The sequence below is a fragment of the Tamandua tetradactyla genome, chromosome 14 (genome assembly GCF_023851605.1).
Source record: "Tamandua tetradactyla isolate mTamTet1 chromosome 14, mTamTet1.pri, whole genome shotgun sequence".
In the NCBI taxonomy this organism is placed as follows: domain Eukaryota; kingdom Metazoa; phylum Chordata; class Mammalia; order Pilosa; family Myrmecophagidae; genus Tamandua; species Tamandua tetradactyla.
In genome coordinates, this window is record NC_135340.1 from 36,698,557 (window position 1) to 36,720,026 (window position 21,470).

General features: G+C 37.6%; 1 protein-coding gene and 2 long non-coding RNA genes across 3 annotated transcripts in view; 1 reads left to right on the forward strand and 2 right to left on the reverse strand.

The window, feature by feature from the left end:
- The window catches only part of LOC143655843 (uncharacterized), a 60,344-nt gene extending 49,059 nt beyond the window's left edge, over positions 1 to 11,285 (reverse strand). Inside the window, exons 1-3 of the long non-coding RNA XR_013162294.1 lie at positions 11,087 to 11,285; positions 5,495 to 5,567; positions 4,174 to 4,236 (exon numbers count right to left, since the gene is read on the reverse strand). This is a non-coding gene — a long non-coding RNA (uncharacterized LOC143655843). The remainder of the gene's footprint in view (positions 1 to 4,173; positions 4,237 to 5,494; positions 5,568 to 11,086) is intronic.
- On the reverse strand, positions 2,503 to 3,456 carry LOC143656484 (olfactory receptor 11G2-like). The gene has a single exon (XM_077128592.1). It carries the CDS (start codon positions 3,454 to 3,456, stop codon positions 2,503 to 2,505), a length of 954 nt encoding a protein of 317 aa, XP_076984707.1.
- The window catches only part of LOC143655841 (uncharacterized), a 97,367-nt gene continuing 87,182 nt past the window's right edge, over positions 11,286 to 21,470 (forward strand). The window contains exon 1 of the long non-coding RNA XR_013162286.1: positions 11,286 to 11,465. This is a non-coding gene — a long non-coding RNA (uncharacterized LOC143655841). The remainder of the gene's footprint in view (positions 11,466 to 21,470) is intronic.

Below are 21,470 nucleotides of genomic sequence, written 5' to 3' on the forward strand. Positions count from 1 at the left end.
TGGCTTGAGGGGATCGCCTGTCCAATTCTCCCAGCCAGCCCGGGAAGGAGGGAAGGAGGGACTCCGGCCGCCTGCCGCCCCAGCCTGGGGAAGCTCGCGCCCCTTTGCGATCTCACCGGAGCAGGTTCTCCCAGCCAGTCAGCCATTCCAGAATGGGGTACACTGTCTTCTTGGCCTCTGTTGTGGCTCCGGGAGCTGTTCTGAATCATTTCTACTTCTCTAGTAGCTGTTCTGGAGCAGGAACTAAGACCCGCGCGTCTTACTAAGCCGCCATCTTCTCCGGAAGTCCTGTGGTGTTCTTATCCACACTTCTAGAATCATTTGGTCTGCTAGCTCACACAGCCTGAGCAGCAGGGCAACATGGAGATAATATGGATGTAAGGAGAGGTTTCTTTTGCTTTGGGTCCCCAGATCATCAGCCTTTAAAGTCAAACTCTTAATAAATGGGTCAGAGCAGTTTTCAAGGAATGTGATTTTTTTTACCTGCTTCTCAAATCCAAAGAGTCTCACTAAATCTTTTGCCTCTTTCTTAGTAGAAGGGATTGCGAAATGCAATAGCTGGTCCTTTATCTAAGATGGATAAACCCTGACTTGATAATTGGTTGACCTAAGTTCATCATTCTTCCTTCAGGATATCAAGGAAATAAAAAGTCAGCTAACTCCCCAGATTTTTTTACTTACCATTGTCTCCATTTCATTTTACTAACATAGCTATTACATAGCCAGTAGTAAAAGGAAATTATTAAGAATTTGCTTATAACCTTGGAAATAACTCAATTTTTAAATAGACAAATTTGAAAATCAAATTTTGTTGGCACTATATTTCAAATTTATGAAGTCCTAAATTAATCAGAAGTTATCAAGTGTCTTGGATTTGTTTCATTCTGTGTCAGCAATCTGAAATCTGAGGAAATGGGAAGACTGAGATATGAGAAGCCTAGATAATCATTACCTAAACATTATTACAAATGTAGAAACCATACTCTTTTACAATTAACAGCATTTTTTAAAAATTTAATTTAATTTTTTTCTTTTAACAGCATGTTTTAATAACTACATTTTCCTCTCCCTTCCCAAGTCTGCTAAGACAGATAAATAACTGTAGAATGAAAAAAACTAAGCACCCAATGGGAAATCAGATTTAAGATAATCGGAAAAACATCAACCCTACTTTGAAGTTATTTTGAATGAAGCTTTTAATTATTACCTTTTTTTTTTTGCTTATTTAAGTAATTTGTCTAGGCAACTGTTCAGCCAGTTAATTCACTTTGCTTCTGTGAAGTAGAACAAAGAAAATTGCTTTTTTGCTCTGTAATTCCCAGAAATTCTGCATTGAGAAGTACGGACAATCTTGCATCTTTGGTTCTTTATGAAAGGAAGTCCAATTATAGGTGAACTTGACTTTCTGGTACAGATGACCTTCTGAAGGCTGTTAATTGAAGTTCTGTAAATTGTATCTTATTTTCCTATGACCTTTCATTCCATTTTAGAGTCATCCTTGGAAAAATAAGTGGTCAAAGATTAAAATAAAATGTATAATTAAACTAACAGGTGTGATTACATAACCAAAGGTAAAATTAAAATGAATAACTAAAGTAACAGTTCTGATTACATGTTTTAAAGAAAAGAGACTCTTTATAAGACATCTTTTATAATACTTAAATATGTCATACAGAACAAATACTGAAACAAAATGTGGTACTAAAACCTACCATTTAGGACTGGATTTATAGCAAAGGGAGGTAAGTTCTTACTAATGCCTGGTCCTTTACATTCTATCTTAACTTTATTCTAGTTAAACAACAGCCATTACATTTCTAATTATTATTTTGGATGCTATCTAACCTACCACTTAATGTCCTGCTAAGGCTATTAGGCTGTTTCTTTCTGATGCTTTGAGTAAAAACATGGATTTTTCTTTGGAGGTAGAGTGGTATGATCATACTTGCAAGGTTGAATTTATGTCCAACAAAAAACCTCTCTTTTAATCAGTATCTCCCAGTGGAGAAGAATTTGCTGATAGTATTAATCCTCAAATAAGTCTGTTACCTACATTACATCCTAAGCTGTTGCTCCAGCTCTGGAATACAAGACAGATTTATGGTGTCTTTAAGAAACTGGATTATTTGTGAAGGGTCCAATTTGCTTAAGACAATTTTATTTCTTAAATAAGACTAGCCTATCATGTAGTGGGTGATATTTAGGATGAAAATGTGCTTTGTTATATTGGGTCCTAAACAAAATTATTGACTTTTTTTTTGAAATTTTAAAAAATTTATTAATTAAAGAAAAAAAAAGAAATTAACCCAACATTTAGAAATCATTCTATTCTACATATGCAATCAGTAATTCTTAACATCATCACATAGATGCATGATCATCATTTCTTAGTACATTTGCATCAAAAATTATTGACTTTTATAGAAAAATATCTTACTCATTTCTTACTGACGTAAGTTGTGGTGGAAAATGGTACACCATATGTTTTATGAACAACTCTTTTTATGTTTTATGAGCAAGTCTTTCAGACTTAAAGACTTTGCTTAAAGCAGCCTTCATTTCCTTGTTCCTGAGGCTATAAATAAGAGGATTACAGAGAGGAGTTATTACAGAATAAAACAAGGTCACAATTTTTTGCATTTTTGCTGGGTGTTCTGAACCAGGGCTAACATACATCACCATAATAGAACCAAAAAACAGGACCACCACAGCCAGATGAGAAGCACAAGTGGAGAAAGCCTTGTGTTTGCTTGCAGCTGAGGGCATCTGAAGCACAGTCAGAATCACCAGAGCGTAGGAGCAAAGGATAAAGAGAAAAGTACCAGTCATGAAGATAGCATTGAAAGTAGAATAAATGAATTGTGTGGTTGTATCTTCAGAACAGGACAGCATCATCAAAGGGACAGGATCACACATGAAATGATTGATAACATTTGGGCCACAATAAGGTAATTGTGAAATGAGAACAACTGGAGTTAGGAAGAGGATGAACCCACATGACCATCCGAAGATGACGAGGCCAGTGTACAGCTCTTTAGTCATGATGCGTGGATAATGCAGGGGACGGCAGATGGCCAGGTACCTGTCAAAGGCCATGATGCAAAGGTAGAAGCCCTCATCACACCCAAAAGAGAAGAAGAAATAGAACTGTGTGAAACAACCCACAAAGGAGATGGACTTGCTTGTGGAGAGGAAGTTGGCCAACATGTTAGGGACAGTCGTGGAGACATAACACATTTCCAGGAAAGAGAAATTCCCCAGGAGGATGTACATGGGGGTGTGAAGGCGCCGGTCCCACCGCACAGCACAGGCTATGGCTGCGTTTCCCATCAGAGTCAGAGTGTAGGTTACTGAGAAGAGTCCGAAGAAGAGGAACTGCATTTCTGGGCTTGAGGGAAAGCCCAGGAGTATAAAGTGGCTAACAGAGTTAGTAGGTTCTCTTCCGGATGCATTCATTAGCCTGGAAATAATGGAGATGACACCAGTTATCAATGTTTAATGAAGAATATTGTTTTTACCTGGAAACACCAAATTTCTTTGGCATTTATTTGAGAAAGTAATAAATAATGAGGTGTCTGCTAAAGTAAAAAAGTGTGATTTTACAACGCGTTCCTGAAGAATGTTTCATTTTAATAGGGTGCGGATAATAATAAATGAAAATAACATGATTTGGGGCAAACATTAAATAAACTCAGGGTATTGGATTACATGTAAGAAGTTCAAATTGTTTTCATTTCATTTGAATTTCATTTCACTTAATCTCTGCTTCTGTATTTCTTCATCTATTTACCATATTGGATATTTATGAACAAATCGGCACATGTGAAAGTTCTTTCTAAAGAATTATATAAAGCCAATTTATTCTAATTAGAGTGTTAAAAATAAAGTAAGTACAAGTCACATCAAGACATTTCAAAAGGCTCTTTCCCATTGTGGTACAGAGCACAGAGAACGTTTCTCTTTATTTCCATGATGTTGTAAAGTGATAATGACAAGGGGCTCTTTGGTTCCAGGATATATGGTTTTTATAGGACCGTACCCAACATATTTGGCATATAAAAAATGCTTCTGTTCCATCGAGACTGCTGGATTCAAGTCCATCACAGGGTTAAAAGTTTTGACTCACTCCTATATGAATGTGTGAAGTAGATTTACCACTTGGGGGCAACTGACCTTTGGGAGAGCTGCAGATCAAGTGACTGGACTTCTGAATGTGGCTTGACTTGGCTGATTATGCTGCAAAGAAAAAGGTAAATAGATAAAAGTTTTTAATTTGTGTATAAGTTTCCATATTACTTTCCTCATACGTGCTTTCTATACTTGGCACTTTTTTCCCTCTTTTACACATACAACTGACATTTTGAAAGTACCCATCCTAAGCATTTTCTATTGAAACAATCTTGAAACATGGAATATCTTTCTTCAATCACCCCTCATAACTTTTCTTTAGTTTTTTGTTGTTGAATCATAGCTTAACTTTTAAATTTTATCCCCTTAAAACCCAGCCCTTAGTGCTATCGAATTTGGCTTCTAAAGTGGAAAGACTGCTACTTCGTGTTTCTGGCCTATAGGGCTATGTAGATTGTGTCTGTCTGTCTGCTCATAACTTGTCATTTCAGCTTATTTACTGCCCATGTTGATCACATCATAGAAGCTGGCACTGGAGGCTCAGCACAATCCTTTCTCAGATTATTGGAGTTTTTTGTTTGTTGTTTTTTGTCCTATTGGACAAAGATTCTACCTCGATCTTCTGTGATTGGGTATTTCAATTCCTAAAAGTACAAATCCTAAAAGCTTATTTGTGTAGTATAAATCCTAAAAGCTTATTTAGGATTTTTGTCCTGACCAATTCTTTAATTTTCTCAGCTGAGGCTGTGTTCTCTGGTCTGGACACAGAAAGCTAACTCTGATGACAGTGAACCAAGTCATTCCCAAGCAATTCTAGAAATGAAAATAAAGTGCCTTGAAATTGAGAATATTTAAATTGCACTTGTTGTACAGATACCAAGTACAAAATATACATAAGAAAAGGGAGAGAAAACATAATTTGGCAGCTGAGGTAAAAGGCAATTGGTATTAATAAATTTCTAAAATGCCCTTACCTGTGGGATGATCACAAATTATTCTGCTGAAATGTTTTTCAAAGAAAAATTAACTCAGCCACACAGGTTTTAGTGTATCCAATTTCTTTTTAAATGGTGTGACTGATATTTCATCTTTGCTTTTTAAAATTTTTTTTTGTGTTTGATATATAAAACTCATTTTATTTTTTGTCCTTTATACTCCGACCAGTGTCATAGTTTCTCAGTACTATTCTCAGCTATCCCAATTTGTTGCTTTTACTGATAGTGGGATATCAAATTCATTTTTGTTTTTTTTTCCTTTTTTGGCATGGGCAGGCACCGGAAATTGAACCCGGGTCTCTGGTATGGCAGGCATGAATTCTGCCTGCTGAGCCCCCATGGCCCACCCTCAAATCCATTTTAATACTCACCTTTTTTTGGGTCTACTGTTAAAAGTATCTCTTGGAGATACTAAGTGTATAAAGTCACGGTCCAAAGAAGACTCTATTAATGTAACAAACAAAAAGGACACAGTTGATGAATGATTTTGTCATTTAAGGACAGTTGTTTCCCATAAAATCAAAGCATATTAAACTAGTGAAACTGAGAGCCTGGAGAGATGAGATGGTATCAGTGGTATCAGACATCTGCTATTTACTCTCTATTGAAGGAGTGAAAACACACACACACACACACACCCCATAATATTAATAATAAATCTACCAGCAGTTTACAGTTATGTATTTCACATAAAATCCTCAGGCCTTGTAAATATCATTCAGTATTTTAAAGGGATAAGGAAACTGGATAAAAATATTTCCCAACACCCAAGGAAACAAGAAGAAAATATTTTCAAGCTTCTCTCTCTGCATTTTATTCTAAACAAACACTTACATCTTCCCATTCAATCCATTTGTGTAGAAAACCCGGCACTTGTTTCAATATGGTTTGCAGTATTAACTTACCTCTTGGATATGGGCAGAGAAGAAATGTCAGAGGGGGAAACAACATATTACCTCCCTAGAGGGTGAGAAGCATGAGAAGGACTTCTGAATAACTGGATGATCAAGTTTATAACCTTCCATTAATTGCAAAGAGTGAATCTTAAAAGGTTTTTTCTCCCAAGATTCAAAGCTCATATTTACGATCAAGATGAAAGCCCAGTGAAGGTATTGTATATATTTATTTCCTTGCATCACGGTCTTTGGAGAGTTGGGATCCTCTCCCATGACAGCCTTAAAAAGTGTTTGCTGAATAAATGAGTACCTTTTCTGACTTTTATTTACAATGAAATCCCTAGTCTTTCTATTCCCTGAGGAAACCAGGCATTGCAGAAGGTTTCTGGGGGAATGATTATATAGGAATAGAACTTGCTTTAATAGCGACCAGGAGAACTGCCATGAAAATCTTCCTTTCTATTTTGTTTTTGCATGGTCAGGCACCGGGAATCGAACCCAGGTCTTGGGTATGGCAGCCGAGAACTCTGCCTGCTGAGTCACTGTGGCCTGCCCTCTCCTTTCTACTTTGAAGAGAAAATACTCTTTGTATACTAATGTTAGTTCTCAAATTTGATGAATAAAATTGTTAGTTGTATTATTTATATCATAAGAGCATTTTTATGATAGCCACTAGAAAAATGGCATTTTAAGTGCTACAGTGGTCTAGGATTATTCTACAAGCATTTATCAAGTACTTTACAGACACTGGGGGTGTAGTAAGCAAAAACAAAAATTCTGGCTTAAAGCAATGCTATCTAAACTGAAAAAAAATCAAAGCATAACATAATTTTTTTTCATTTGAGAAAAATGAAGCATGGGAATGGAATGGGGCATTGGAGTTAAGGGCAGACCTTGTAATTATAATAGTGTTTTAAGGAAAGCCTAATAGAGATGTTAATATTAGAGCACAGACTTGAAAAAGTGGAGGACATATCATAATGTATGGACGGAGTATAAGTTCAGGCAGAAGGAACAGCTAATGTCAGAACCCGGAGTATGCTTGGTGTGTGGGTGAAAGGAAAGGAGGCTAGTGTTTGCCTAGAACTGAGTAATCTGGGTAATGGACCCAGTTCTATTATCTCCCAGTTCTGGCATCTCCAATTCTTTTTTCTTTTCTTTTTCTTTTTTTTGGAATAATGAAAACATTTAAAAATCAATTGTAATGAATGCACAGCTATATAATACTGTGAACTACCAATTTGGATGATTATATGGTATGTGAATATATAATACATACTAATAAGATTGCATTAAAAAACAGAATAGTGAACTAGGAGATAAAATCAAAGGCACAAGGAACAAAAAATATAAAAATTAGCAATTAAAGATAGCAGTCGAAAGGTTAACAGTAGTATAAGTCCTAGAAAGAGAATAACTGTTATTTAAAGAACTATTTGTTTATAGAATATAAGAGGCCATGAACAAAAGATCATGGTTAAAATGGCATTGATTTCCTGTCCTATTCTCCAATAAAATGAAACAGGGGATCCTTGAACAAATGGCTGATTTCTGGACCTGTTGCACAAACAGACAAGTTGAGCCTTGGGCACCCTGTGGTTTCATAAAGTGAGGAAATGCTTAAGAACAACAAATAAACAAAAACAGCCACAGTAATGGGGTATGTCAGGAGGGCACAGGAGCCAAGTAACAGAGCTTTCAATGGCCCAAACTGGAACAAAATGTAGTATAAATGTCCATGAGTTCATATTCATAGAAGACTCAAATCTGTGCAGAATTCCAAATTGTGTGAATACTGTCTTCAAGGAAGTGTATAGCACAACTTCCCACACTCAGAAGCATTAAATATAGAAAGGGGGGTAGTGATTTTAGTGTGAAGAAATCTGGCAAAGATGACCTCAGCAGGTTGATTAAGGTTAACATCAACATACCCTTGATATGGTATCAGAACGGCAGTGTACATCTGTTGGTCTTCCCAAACCCATAACCCTAGTTTAATGGACCACTCCTTCTCGAAACTGTCATAGCTAAGAGGAGTACAAAGAGACAGTACAACTAAATGTAATGTGGTATCTTATCTTGGTGTCATGCAGGTCTGTCAGTATCTGAGATTCTGATAAAGGTAGATTTCTCACTCAGGTCAGGGTACCTGATAACTCCACATGAAGCTGCCTGCTTGTCATTATTTCCTCTTTTCAGGAGGCCAAGGATGCCCTCATTTCAAATCATCCAGGGATTGCATCTGCCCAAAATCCATAGTGGTCCCTAGCACGTCTCTGGAGCTCTTCAGGGAGATCCAGCCTTGGTGGAGCCTGTATCTTTTTTGTATAATGCAGAACTTCATTGTAGCCTTCAATTCAAATTTTGAATTATGCACTTTTACAGGTTTCAGTCTTCATCAGTTCTGTCATGTAATCTGTTAGAATTTAGTTAGCATCTTCACAAAGCATTCTCCAAAATAGTTTTGATTTTTCTGATTTAGTGTCATATTGACTCTTTGTAAATTTGATTCTGAGCTTTATTTTGAATTGCATATAGCTTCAATTATCCACAGTAATGAAAAAAAAGGCAGATGCTCTGTCTTATATAAATGCTTAATTTTTAATTTCCTCAGACAGGTTTTTAAATTTTTTTTGTTTCTAATCATGGGAATCATCATGTGGAAAGTAAGAGAATGAATCTTGTCAAGCACATTTTCATGACTTTAATTTTTAGATGGTGCTATATTTTATCTTCCCATCTTGTATGCCTATTCACTGTTTGTGATATAATTATTTTTTAATGAATAAATGCATTGCAATTCAGTTTTTTTTCGTTTTTTTCTTCTATTCCATAGTGACGATCCTAAGAGTACTCCCAAACAAGCTTCCTACTTTATGCTAATTTCTATCTCAAAGTCTGCTTCCTGGGAATCCAACCCATGTCGGAGGTTGAGAAAGTTGATGCTGGGAGAGTTTGGAAGTGGCAACGAGGACTCAGTCACTGGTTGTTTCTGGAGCACAGATAGCCCTAGACACGAATTATAACATAAATTATTATAACTTTCACCATGGATTGCCACTTTATACTAGAAGTACAGTCAAATTGGGTGTGATTGATAAGTTTGATTGATTTCTGGAAAGGGAAAGACAAAAAGCAACCATTGATTAATTATCAATTAAAAGCTAATATGATAGCTGGAGGTCCTTCTTGGTAAATACTTCCTTTTCTCCCTCAGTTGGATAGCAGAAAAAGCTGAGAACCAGATTCCAGGTTTAATATTAGTGTGGCCAAGGTCCACAGAAAAGGTTAAACTCTCCAACAAGGAGGTCTATTACATAAGGTCAGGCTTCTTGTTGGGAGAGAATGGGACCCTGATATAAGATGGAGATATCTGGGTTACTGGACTAAAAATCCTGAATATTTAGATTTCTGTAGATCATTTGACTCTACAGAAGTAAACCACTCCCCACCATTTAAGGCTAGAATGCTTTCTTTGCTTCAAGCCAATACAGAGGACTTCCTACATAAAAACATGGCCAGACCCCCAAGGATGGTCTCCACCCCCTTCTGATCACAGGCCATAAACTATTGTTCTAATTCCATACCAATAATTGACTTGCTGGGCATAAGGGAGGACAACCAGCAAAAGACAGTATTGACATAGGGAGGAAAGAGACTGTATCCCAAAGAGGCTGCAAGACCTAGACAGCATGTACTGGCAGGAGCCCAGAGAGTGCAGTGAAAATGGATTCTAAAGGTAAATGATCAAGCAGATAAATAATAATGTTGGTTAAGGGAGAGTTTATCTATTTGGGAGTACTTGGCTGGAAAATAAGATACAGTAGCCTGACAAGGATTCCGATTGATGTGAACACATTTCAGGGATGGCTTCTAGAAGCATTGAAATGGTGATGCCTTCACTAAGTGAGGTAAGAATATCAGCTTGCTGTGAAGGAAAAAGGGGTTACAACTCAGAAAATAGGCACACTACCCTGGGTGTCCTATGTTAGGCAGAAAACTTTCTAGAAGAACAGATTCCTGAGGTCCTGTTGAGGATTCTTGGATTCAGGGTTTGAGAAAACGTTGCAAGGGCCAGGTGTTATGTTAAGTCTTGGCCCAGATCCAGCTCACAGTATGTCCACTGGGCCCATGACTACCTGATGATTATTTTCCCATCCCTACACTAATTATTGGAATAGGTTGACTGTGAGATTGGCTTAACACATACATCGATTATTAGGATTTCCATATGGAGATAATCTTGTCACTTAAAGCACCATGTTTAATAAATTTTATTTAGAGTTGGTCTCTTGGTACACCATGACTTCATGAAGAAGCATTTTAATTTAGATTCTGGAGATACAAGATTAATTAAGCATTGCTTTTAAAGAGCTCATAGTGTAATGAGTAAGTCACTTTGATAGGACAAAAATCTTAGGAAGTCTGTTTTGGCAGAAATACCACCCAGGTGCAGAAATTTATATCCAGTCCTTTTCTAGCTAGTTAAGTAAACACACTGCCATCCCATGCTGACAGTGATGTACAGACTTGGGCAAGTTGATTTCTGTAGGGAGAACATAGAAGATTGTGTTTCTGAACTTTCCTTCTTCAGTTCGCCTCTCTGTGATCAGAATCACACCTATTTTCCAAGCTTTGTGCACATTGGTCCAGAGCCACAGGGCAGCAGGATAAGTCTCCTCATGTAATTGAAACTCACTGAAGGCTCGGGTTTGGATGTAGCAGGTTCATTCTGCCCATGGTCCATAAACTGATACGGGGAGGATGTCTGAGAAAAATATCTCGCATAAATAGGTTTCATCAATCAATTCTGCTCTCCACTAAGTGCCAACTTATGGACACTCCTTTTTTTGTACTTTGGAAAAGGCCCTAGAGTATGTGGGGATTTGTACATTTCAAAACCTTTGACACTCAACTTGAAGACTTATTTACAGAACACATCCATTGATTCTCTAACTTCTCGGTGGCTGTCTAGTTTCCTTAATATAAACTTCTCAGGATTACAATAGTCTGTGTACTTTCAAATCTGCCCCAATCCCTTTACATTTATTTGAAGCCAAAATGTACCTTGGCCATTATTCCTTCAGGAAACGACATCACTTCAGGAAGCTGTTGGCGAGACACTGTTTGTGAAAATGTTGTTTTACCCACTAGTTCTGCACACATTTCTCAACTACAAGTTTAGCACTGTATGTTTTTTCCACTACTCTTCAACTCTTCCTGCATTTTTCTCTCTTCTTTTTCCTTTCTTTTATACCCTTCTCTATGTTCTCTCTAACAATTGCCATGGCAACTAAGGCTCTATGACATCTCCAATGAGCTCATTGTCTGACTCTGCTCCTTGTGACTTGAGTAGGTAGCTGGCCTCAGACAGGGAAGCCCAGGGAGTGGTCCAAGTCCATAAGCCTGAATGTGCCAGGAGGATGCTAAGCTCAGTCACTGTCAAGTAAGACAGAATGTATTAGTGTGAAGGAAAAACAAGCAAACAGAAAATAATCCTTCCTTTGGATCAAGATACTTTTAGTTTATGTATATAATGGACTATAGTTAATAAGACAGTTATAATAACATTTTTTCATTATTTCTAACAAATGCACTACACTAACGCTCATGTTAGTCATGGGGGATGTTAATCAGAACTCTGTATTTTCTGCTTGATATTTTTGTAAAACAACTTCTCTAATAAAAAAACAAAAGTTAGTAAAAAAAAAAAAAAGAACGTTAAGGTAAGTGTACCTGGAGCTGATTAGTTGCTGATTTGGTTTCTGGATTTGGCCAGTGGGTAGAAACTAGCACCTTAGTAATTGGAATGAAAAGGTCCATTTGAAGTGAAGCATCTTCATCAGATCATGTCTTTCTAGGTCAGCACAAGTTGGAAGCATCCCAGGCATGTCGTGGGTCAGGTCTTCTCTGTGAGCAGCACAGTTCAGGACACCTGGAACCTGCCCTTTCACCTTGCCTTCTTGGGAATAACACATAAGGCTCTGAAGGTTTTCATGTTCCCTTCTGTAACTTGGGAGGAGGGAGAGAAGAGGCTCACTGCACACAATGTCATTTAAAAACCAGTCTTGGATAAATCATTTATAGTCTTTGAAGAACATATTCCTTATAGTTTGATTTTTACCACTCTGACCCTGTCCTTTCCTCCTGCCACCAAATATGTTTGTACCTTACATAATTAATTTTCCATGGGATTGAATTTAATACAATCTTCCAGACTCTTTTTGAGAGTCTCACACCTGCCTTTGATGAAATTCCATATTTTAGGTTTTTCTCAATGTGAGTGGTATATACCAAGTCAGAATATTTTGGACAGAGGTGATATATATTTTTTTAACTTTTTTTATTAATTAAAAAAATTAACAAACAAAACATTAAGAGATCATTCCATTCTACATATACAATCGGTAATTTTTAATATCATCACATAGTTGCATATTCATCATTTCTTAGAACATTTGCATCAATTTAGAAAAAGAAATAAAAAGACAACAGAAAAAGAAATAAAATGATAACAGAGAAAAAAAAGATTATACATACCATACCCCTTACCCCTCGCTTTCATTTACCACTAGCATTTCAAACTAAATTTATTTTAACATTTGTTCCCCCTATTATTTATTTTTATTCCATATGTTCTACTCTTCTGCTGATAAAGTAGCTAAAAGGAGCATCAGACACAAGGTTTTCACATTCACAGAGTCTCATTGTGAAAGCTATATCATTGTTCAATCATCATCAAGAAACACGGCTACTGGAACACAGCTGTACATTTTCAGGCAGTTCCCTCCACCCTCTCTGCTACATCTTGAACAACAAGGTGATATCTACTTAATGCATAAGAATAACCTCCAGGATAACCTCTCAACTCTGTTTGGAATCTCTCAGCCATTGACACTTAGTCTCATTTCACTCTTCCCCCTTTGGTCGAGAAGGTTGTCTCAATACCTTGATGTTAATTCTCAGCTCATTCTAGGGTTTTTTTCTCAGTCCCTTGATGCTGAGTCTCAACTCATTCCAGGATCTCTGTCTCACGTTGCCAGGAAGGTCCACACCCCCGGGAGTCATGTCCCACACAGAGAGGGGAAGGGTGGTGAGACTGCTCGTTGTGTTGGCTGGAGAGAGAGGCCACATCTGAGCAACAAAAGAGGCTCTCTTGGGGGTGACTCTTAGGCCTAAATTTTAAGTAGACTTGACCTATCCTTTGTGGGGTTAAGTTTCATGTGAACAAACCCCAAGCCTGGGGGCTCAGCCTATAGCTTTGGTTGTCCACACTGCTTGTGAGAATATCAAGAATTCAACTTGGGGAAGTTGAATTTCTCCCCACTCTCACCATTCCCCGAAGGGGGCTTGCGAATACTTTTCCAGTCACTGATCAAATCACTCTGGGATTCATCAGGGCATCACTCTGGACAAACCAACAAAATCTCATATGCTACCTGAGATTCCAAGTACTTATGACATTCACTCAAACTATCTACATGAGTTATATTAGGAAATGCTCTAGTCAAAATATAAATTTTGTAACATTTTTTGCTTTAGTCTCACACATAAGGTGACATTTTAAAGTATTAATTTTCATCTATTTTCAACACCCTGCAATAATGACATTCCTTTGTTCTTCCTCAGGCAAAAACATTTCTTAAATTTGTACATTTTACATTTCACTATTATTATACACTCTAGGCATTCCTAGATTATATTGTCTCGATCTTTACCATCTATCTTTCTTTCTGATTTCATTTATGTCCCCAGTCCTCCTCCCTCTATCATTCTCACATGCAGGTTCATTCAGTGTTTTAACATAATTACATTACTGTTAAGTAGTATTGTGCTGTCCATATCTGAGATTTTATATTCAGTCCTGTTGCACAATCTGTATCCCTTCAGCTCCAATCACCCAATATCTCACCCTATTTCTATCTCCTGATGGTCTCTGTTACCAAGGAAATATTCTAAGTTTATTCACTAATGTCAGTTCATGTCAGTGAGACCATACAGTATTTGTCCTTTTGTTTCTGGCTAATCGCACTCAGCATAATGTCCTTAAAGTCCATTCATGTTGTTACATACTTCATAACTTTATTCTGTCTTACAGCTGCATAATATTCCATCTTATGTAAATGTCACAGTTTGTTTAGTCAACTGTCTGTTGATGGACATTTTGGCTGTTTCCATCACTTGGTAATTGTTAATAATGCTGCTATAAACATGTAAATGTCCATTTGTGTCCTTGGCCTTGTGACCTTTGAGTAGAGACAGCATATACATGGGTCCTGTTTTTTAAACCATTTTGCCAGACTATGTCTTTTGATTGGAGAGTTTAATCCATTAACATTCAGTGTTATTACTGTATGGGTAGTACTTTCTTCTACTATTTTGCCTTCTGGATTTTATATGTCATATCTAATTTTCCTTCCTTTTACCTTTACTCATAGTCTTCCTTTCTACACTCTTCTCCACACCTCCCTCTTCTGTCTTTGTATCTGTCTCTAGTGTTCCCTTTAGTATTTCTTGCAGAGCTGGTCTCTTGGTCACAAATTCTCTCAGTGATTTTTTGTCTGAAAATGTTTTAATTTCTCCCTCATTTCTGAAGGACAATTTTGCTGGATATAGAATTCTTGGTTGGCAGTTTTTCTCTTTTAATAATTTAAATATATTATCCCACTGTCTTCTCGCCTCCATGGTTTCTGCTGAGAGATCTGTGCATAGTCTTATTGGGCTTCCCTTGTATGTGATGGATTGCTTTTCTCTTGCTGCTTTCAAGATCCTCTCTTTCTCTTTGACCTTGGACATTCTGATTATTAAATGTCTTGGAGTATGTCTATTTGGATCTGTTCTCTTTGAGGTACGCTGCACTTCTTGGATCTGTAATTTTAAGTCTTTCATAAGAGTTGGGAAATTTTCAGTGATAATTTCCTCCATTAGTTTTTCTCCTCCTTTTCCATTCTCTTCTCCTTCTGGGACACCCACAACACGTATATTCATGTGCTTCATATTGTCTTTCAATTCCCTGAATCCCTGCTCATATTTTTCCATTTTTTTTCCTATAGTTTGTTTCTTGTTGGATTTCAGATGTTCTGTCCTCTGGTTCATTAATCCTATGTTCTGCCTCTCGAAATCTACCATTGTAGGTTTCCATTGTTTTTTCATCTCTTCTACTGTGTCTTTCATTCCCGTAAGTTCTGTGATTTGTTTTTTCAGACTTTCAGTTTCTTCTTTTTGTTCCTTCCTTGCCTTTTTTATATCCTCCCTCAATTCATTGATTTGGTTTTTGATGAGGTTTTCCATGTCTGTTCGTATATTCTGAATTAGTTGTTTCAGCTCCTGTATGTCATTTGAATTGTTGGTTTGTTCCTTTGACTGGGCCATATCTTCAATTCCCTTAGTGTGACTTGTTATTTTTTGCTGGCATCTAGGCATTTAATTACCTTAATTAGTTTATTCTGGAGATTGCTTTCACTTCTTTTATCTAGGGTTTTCTTGCTGGATGAATTTGTTGTCTATCTGTTCTTTGACATTCTGTTCAGCTTTATCTGAACCTTTAACTTAGGTTTTGCTTAACAGGGGAGAATTTTTCGGTTCTTGTTTTCTTGTTTCTTGCCCTGCTTGTGTGGTACCTTTCCCCCACACACACTTAGGAGGGTCTGCTTAGATATTATAGACCCCAGCCAGATTTTCCCAGACCAAACTGGCCTCCTATCAGGAGGAAAGAGTCACCTGCGTCGGTTTTCCCTGAGCATGAGACCCAGCAGGTTGAAAGACTTTCTTGTGAAGTCTCTGGACTCTGTTTTTCTTATCCTGCCCAGTATGTGGTGCTTGTCTGACTGCAGGTCCCCCCAGCATAAGATGATGCAGTACCTTTAACTTTGGCTGGGGGTTTGTTGGAGACAGAGGAGAGGTTGTAGGCTGGTTTTAATGGCTTCAAATTATCAAGCACTGGTGTCTGAATTCCTTGATGGAGGGATTCCACCTGGGTGGGCCTTCACCCCTCCCTTGGGGAAGGCACAGGCTCCAGATAAGCCCCCCAAAGAGCTCACTTCTGCCTATGCCTGGGGCAGTTGCAGCCTGAAAAGTCCTGCCACTGTATCCAGAGGCAGTCAAGCCTTTGTAGATACACGGCCACAAAAACCTGTTTCCTTCTTTTTTTCCCCCTTTTTCTGTCGGTCCTGCCCCCTTGGTGCTGGGGCAAAAATGAGCAACCTCCGCTTTGATCGGGTTCACCTAAGCTGGGGGCCTATTTTTAGTAGTCAGAATTTGTTAATTAGTTCCACAATTGGCGTTTGATTGTGCCCAGTCACTGCTGCTGGTAAAGTCCTTTCCTTTCCCCTCTGGGAAGCGGCCTGTGGGGGAGGGGTGCTGGCCGCTGCAGCTTTGGGAACTCACGGTTTTGGGGGGTGCTCGCAGCTGGTCCAGCTGCTCCAGGCTGGGGTACGCTGTGTGTCTGGTCACTGACGTGGCCCCAGGAGCTGTTCTGTACTGTTTCTGGTTATTTAGCAGTTGTTCGGGAGGATGAACTAAAACGCGCACGTTGTTAAGCCACCATCTTGACCCGGAAACCAAATCCAGAGGTGATATTTTGATAAACTGAGGCAATTGCCTGTGCTAAGTGAATTGGGAAACAAAACCCATATTCAGGAAAAAATAACTTGGAAAAGACAAATCTTCGCACCCTCTAGAATGAACGGATTTTTTTTTTCATGCATGTCCCAAACACTGGACAAAGGGAGTGTCAGTCACAAGACTTTTACAATCAAATGTTCACATGATAAAAGCTATATAGTTATACCATCATTATCAAAGATCAAGGCTATTGGATTACAGCTCAATAATTTCAGGTATTTCCTTCTGGCTATTCTAATAGACTAGAAACAAAAACTAAATATCTGTATAATTATCCGGTAGTCATAATCATTTGTTAAATACTAATTTCTCAGTTACACATTCTCACATTCATTCAATCATCCCTCAATCTTCAGGGATATCTGAGCAATAAGTATTTTATCTTCTCCTTGCTGAAAAGTGGTGTTAACTTTATAGAGCATAGGAAAACTGGTCATGTTCTTGGAGACACTGGTACCTCTAACTTTTAGGTCTTATGTGGCATAAGAACAATCTTGAGACCTTAAATTTCTGAAAAAATAAAGTTACTAAGTAAAACTTCTACAGGGTCTTAGATAGAGCCCATATAATCTTTAGGGTTTTCAGAAGTTCTATTGGTGGGGCTTGGTATGCAGTGGCAATTTGCAATATCTGACTGAAGCTTACATAAGAGTAACCTCCAAAATGACCTCTTGACTCTGAAATGTCTTATCCACTGAAACTTGTTTTAATTTCTTTTCCCCCTTTTGGTTAAGAAGGTGTGGTAGTTAGATTCGGTTGTCAACTTGGCCAGATGAAGTTACCTAGTTCTGTTGCTGTGGACATAAGCCAATGGTACATGTCTTCATCTGTTGCTCATTACACCTGCAGTCAGCTGAGCAGTGTGCTTGTTATAATGAAGGATTTTTGATTTAGTTGGCTGGTGCTTAAATGAGAGAGCTCAATGTAGCACAGTCCAAGCAGCTCAGCATACTTCATCTCAGCACTCACAGCTCAGCCCTCTCATCTCTCTGGAGATGAAGAAAGAAATCACCCCAGGGAAAGTTGTTGGAACCCAGAGGCCTGGAGAGAAGGCCAGCAGAGATCACTCTGTGCCTTCCCACATAAGAAAGAGCCTCAGTTGAAAGTTAGCTGCCTTTCCTGTGAAGAACTAATGAAATAAATCCCCTTTTATTAAAAGCCAATCCATCTCCAGTGTGTTGCATTCCAGCAGCCAGCAAACTAGAACAGAAGGTATTCTCAATTCCATGATGCCAGGGCCAGGCTGATCCCTGGGAGTCATGTCCCATGTAGTAGGGAGGGTAGTGAATTTATTTGCAGAGCTGGCTTAGAGAGGCCATATCTGAGCAGCAAAAGAGGTGATTGAAAAGATTTTGATGTAATCATTTTTGCCAACAGTTGCTGGCTGTTTCTTTTAAAGAATAGGGTCAATCTGAATGTTTAGTATTGGCTTCTGCTGTTGGTAGGATTAAAAAAGGGGAGGCAGTGGCTATATCAGCCTGGGTAAGAGAATGCCAATATTTCATGACTCATTGATAGCTTCTACCCCTGCCTTTCTCTTTGTGAGTATTTGTAGAAACACTGAGGTGGATGAGGACAGAGAGTCTGACATCTACGGGATGACTCATTCTTCCCACCTGACTGTTGACGACCTCCACTGTGGGGCATAGTTTCTGAAGGGCATTGATTTGGGCCACAAAGGTCTGCAAACTTTGTGTTCAATCTCAGAGGTCTGTCGTATGTTTTTTTTGTCTCAAACTTCCTTGTCTTTGATCTTCCTATCTGGTTCCTTTTGTGCCCCTGGCCAATCATGAAGCCTTTTTCCATAACTGTTCTGTGTGTATTCTTATCTTGTATAGCTGGCCATTTCTTCCACTATACATGACTGACACAAAATGGATTGCTTGTTGATATTCCTGGTTTGAGAGTTTCCTCCACCACCACACTCTTTGGCTTCACTTAGAGAGGTGATAGTGTAGTAGCAGAGTACTTTTTTCTTGCACTGGCATATACAGACAGCACATCTGTGAACCAAGCCTTAGTTTTATTTCTTCCTTCGTTGTGGTTTGGATTGTTACGTTTGAAAAAAAAAAAAGGCCAGAGAACAAAATAAAAGAGAAAGTGAAAGTGATGATCTTAATGAAATATCTTACAGAAAAAAATGTTAAGAATATTTATGATATTACTTAAATAAATTGCACAGTACTGATGCTAAACCCAACTTTGAACCAGAAGCTATTGCTTAAAATGGATTTACAACAAAGTTTACAATGGCCTGAGTAATGCTGGCTCATTATATTTAGATCTTGTCTTTGCTATAATCTAGGCAACCAATTCACTTTAAATTCCTCATCTTATGCCATGCACTCTCTGAAAAATTGCCTACTATCCAGTCATAATTATTGGTCTGTTCTCTGAAAATCCTTAAAGCCTACTTGTCCTTCATCAAAGGTAGAAGATAAGGAACACTTTGGCATGGTGGGCATCCTTAATATAGTAATCATCTTCGTTTAATCCACCTAAGAGACTTGAACTCTATTAAATGTGTACAATAAGTCTCTGCATAGCTCATTAATACAAAGCTCTCTTCTGCTTATTAATAACTTGCTGCATTCTTTCCATTTTTCCTATTCATAACCTATTTCTAATCATAATATAACTATGCAATTTTGTTATTATTTCTCTTACTTAATGTCATATCTTAAGCTTTTACCCATACTTCAGGACAATCTTTGAAACTACCTTTAAAAATACTGGTTAAAGTATTCTATCTTGTATCCATACCACTGGATTCTTAGCATTTTATTGGTGGATAGTTAATTTAGTTAGAATTTCAGACCCTTCACAAGGCAAATTTTCTAATGATGAAGTATGAAAAATTGAGAGGGATAAAGGGAAATGCAGATGTTATAAAGGAGAACAGGTCTGAGAAGAGAGTGCAAAAAACAGGAAGTTAGAGCTTCTGTAATCCTTTGTCTACTTGTGTGATGAGTACACCACTGGCACTATTGGGAAGACACTGAAGTCTTCTGAAGAACACATGCTGCTCTGACACAGATCTGAGTCCCACATACACTCTAGACTGCAAGAAAATTTTCCAGGACCATTTATAGGGAATGGAAAACATAATAAGTTTGACTGTGTATGCCTGTATATGTGTATGTATGTACTTGTCAGATATCAGTGTTTCCTTGAAGGGTTAGGCATGCTTCCAGCATTTTGGTTCTGAAGCCATTTTAGTTTTGGGGATAGGGTTTATCACCTAGGTTCTTTACAGATTTGCTGCTGAAGGTTCCTCAGTGACTGCTTCAGCCATTAGCACATGGACTCCAGACCTAAGTCCCTTAATGCTGACTCACTGTCAGTTCCTGAAACATGATGACTTCTCACTTCACTCAAGGGGCAGAATTAGAAATAAAGAACAAGGCTTCTTTAGTACAGTCAGGTTGGGATTTTTTTTAGTTACAATTTTGAAAGCATATTTATTTTGACAAGAAAAAAAAACATGCTTATCAGGGTAAATTTACAAAACATATATAAAAGCACAGTAAAATCACCTAATTCCACTTTCCAGAGATTGCAACTGTGAGGTTTGATGCACTTCTTTCCTGCAATTTACGAATATAAAATAAATTTGGAAACAATTTCATATGTCTTTTATATTTTGTAAAAAGTTAAATTTAGCATTATATTGTAAGCATTTTCTTGTTATAAAATATATTTCAAGACATCATTTTTGAATGGCTGTGTGGTTTTCTATGCACTGAATGTGCTATAGTTCATATAATCTCCAATTACTGAATATTTGGATTGTAGTATTTTAAGGTTAACAACATTATTTTACAGCTTTCATCAAATTAATAAATTTATTTGGGCTCACATGGCAAGTTTACTAATTTATTTCTCACATCCAGAAGCATGGTGTGTATGTTCATTTATTCATGTCATTTAAAAAATGTTTCAAAGTAAAAAATTATAGTTTTCTTCATATAGACCCCTTGGAGGGGTTTATTTAAAGATATATTACATTTTTGTTGCTATCATAAAAAGTAAGTAATTTCCTTCCATTATATATTTCTTTCTTCTTATTACCTTCTGTATATTTCCTTTGCACCTGGCTACCATTCTAGTTTCTTATTGATGCTGACACTTTTTGAAATTTTTCTTATAAACATTTATATTGAATATCTACTAATCTTTTGGCAACAAAAAATAGGCAGAAAAATAAATACAGGGGTGAGAGCAAAATTCTGAGTTTCAGTTCAAGAGATAATTGATGGATATTGTTGCCCATTGTTTGATCTCTTCCTTCTACTCCTTTTCTTTTTCTCTTCTTATCAGGTGTCAGTCATTGGAAGTAGCACCAAGCTAATTCAGCATGATTTCTAGTTGAGATCCTTAATTAATTTTATCTGCAAAGACCTTATTTCTAAATATGGTCACATTTGCAAATACTAGGGGTTAGGACTTGAACTTACCTTTTTGGGAGACCAATTCAGTATTTACAGTGTGCCTTTAAAAGTTTGTACAAAGACACTGCAGGTCAAGCCTTTCAGCCTTCTTGCTGCTTTCTGATTATGTGATTTTATAGGCTAGTCTTGGTCCTCCATTCAAATATTAAGTCATGCCAGCAACCCACATAGAGTGTGTGTCTCCCTTGCATATCTAAAATGAAGATACCTCAGCAAATTTGGTCTTTTTCTGCCTCTGTGCAATAGGTCGCCATTTAACTAGTAGATATGATTGTTCTATCTCAGAGTAAGATTTATATATTAAATATATTATAATGCAACCTGCAGATTCCAGGCCACTGTGAAAATTACCTGGAGAGTAATATACCTCATTTCAG

What these genes read in the sequence shown, in the direction of transcription:
- LOC143656484 (XM_077128592.1), bottom strand. Translation starts at nt 3,456, where the DNA reads ATGAATGCATCCGGAAGAGAACCTACTAACTCTGTTAGCCACTTTATA.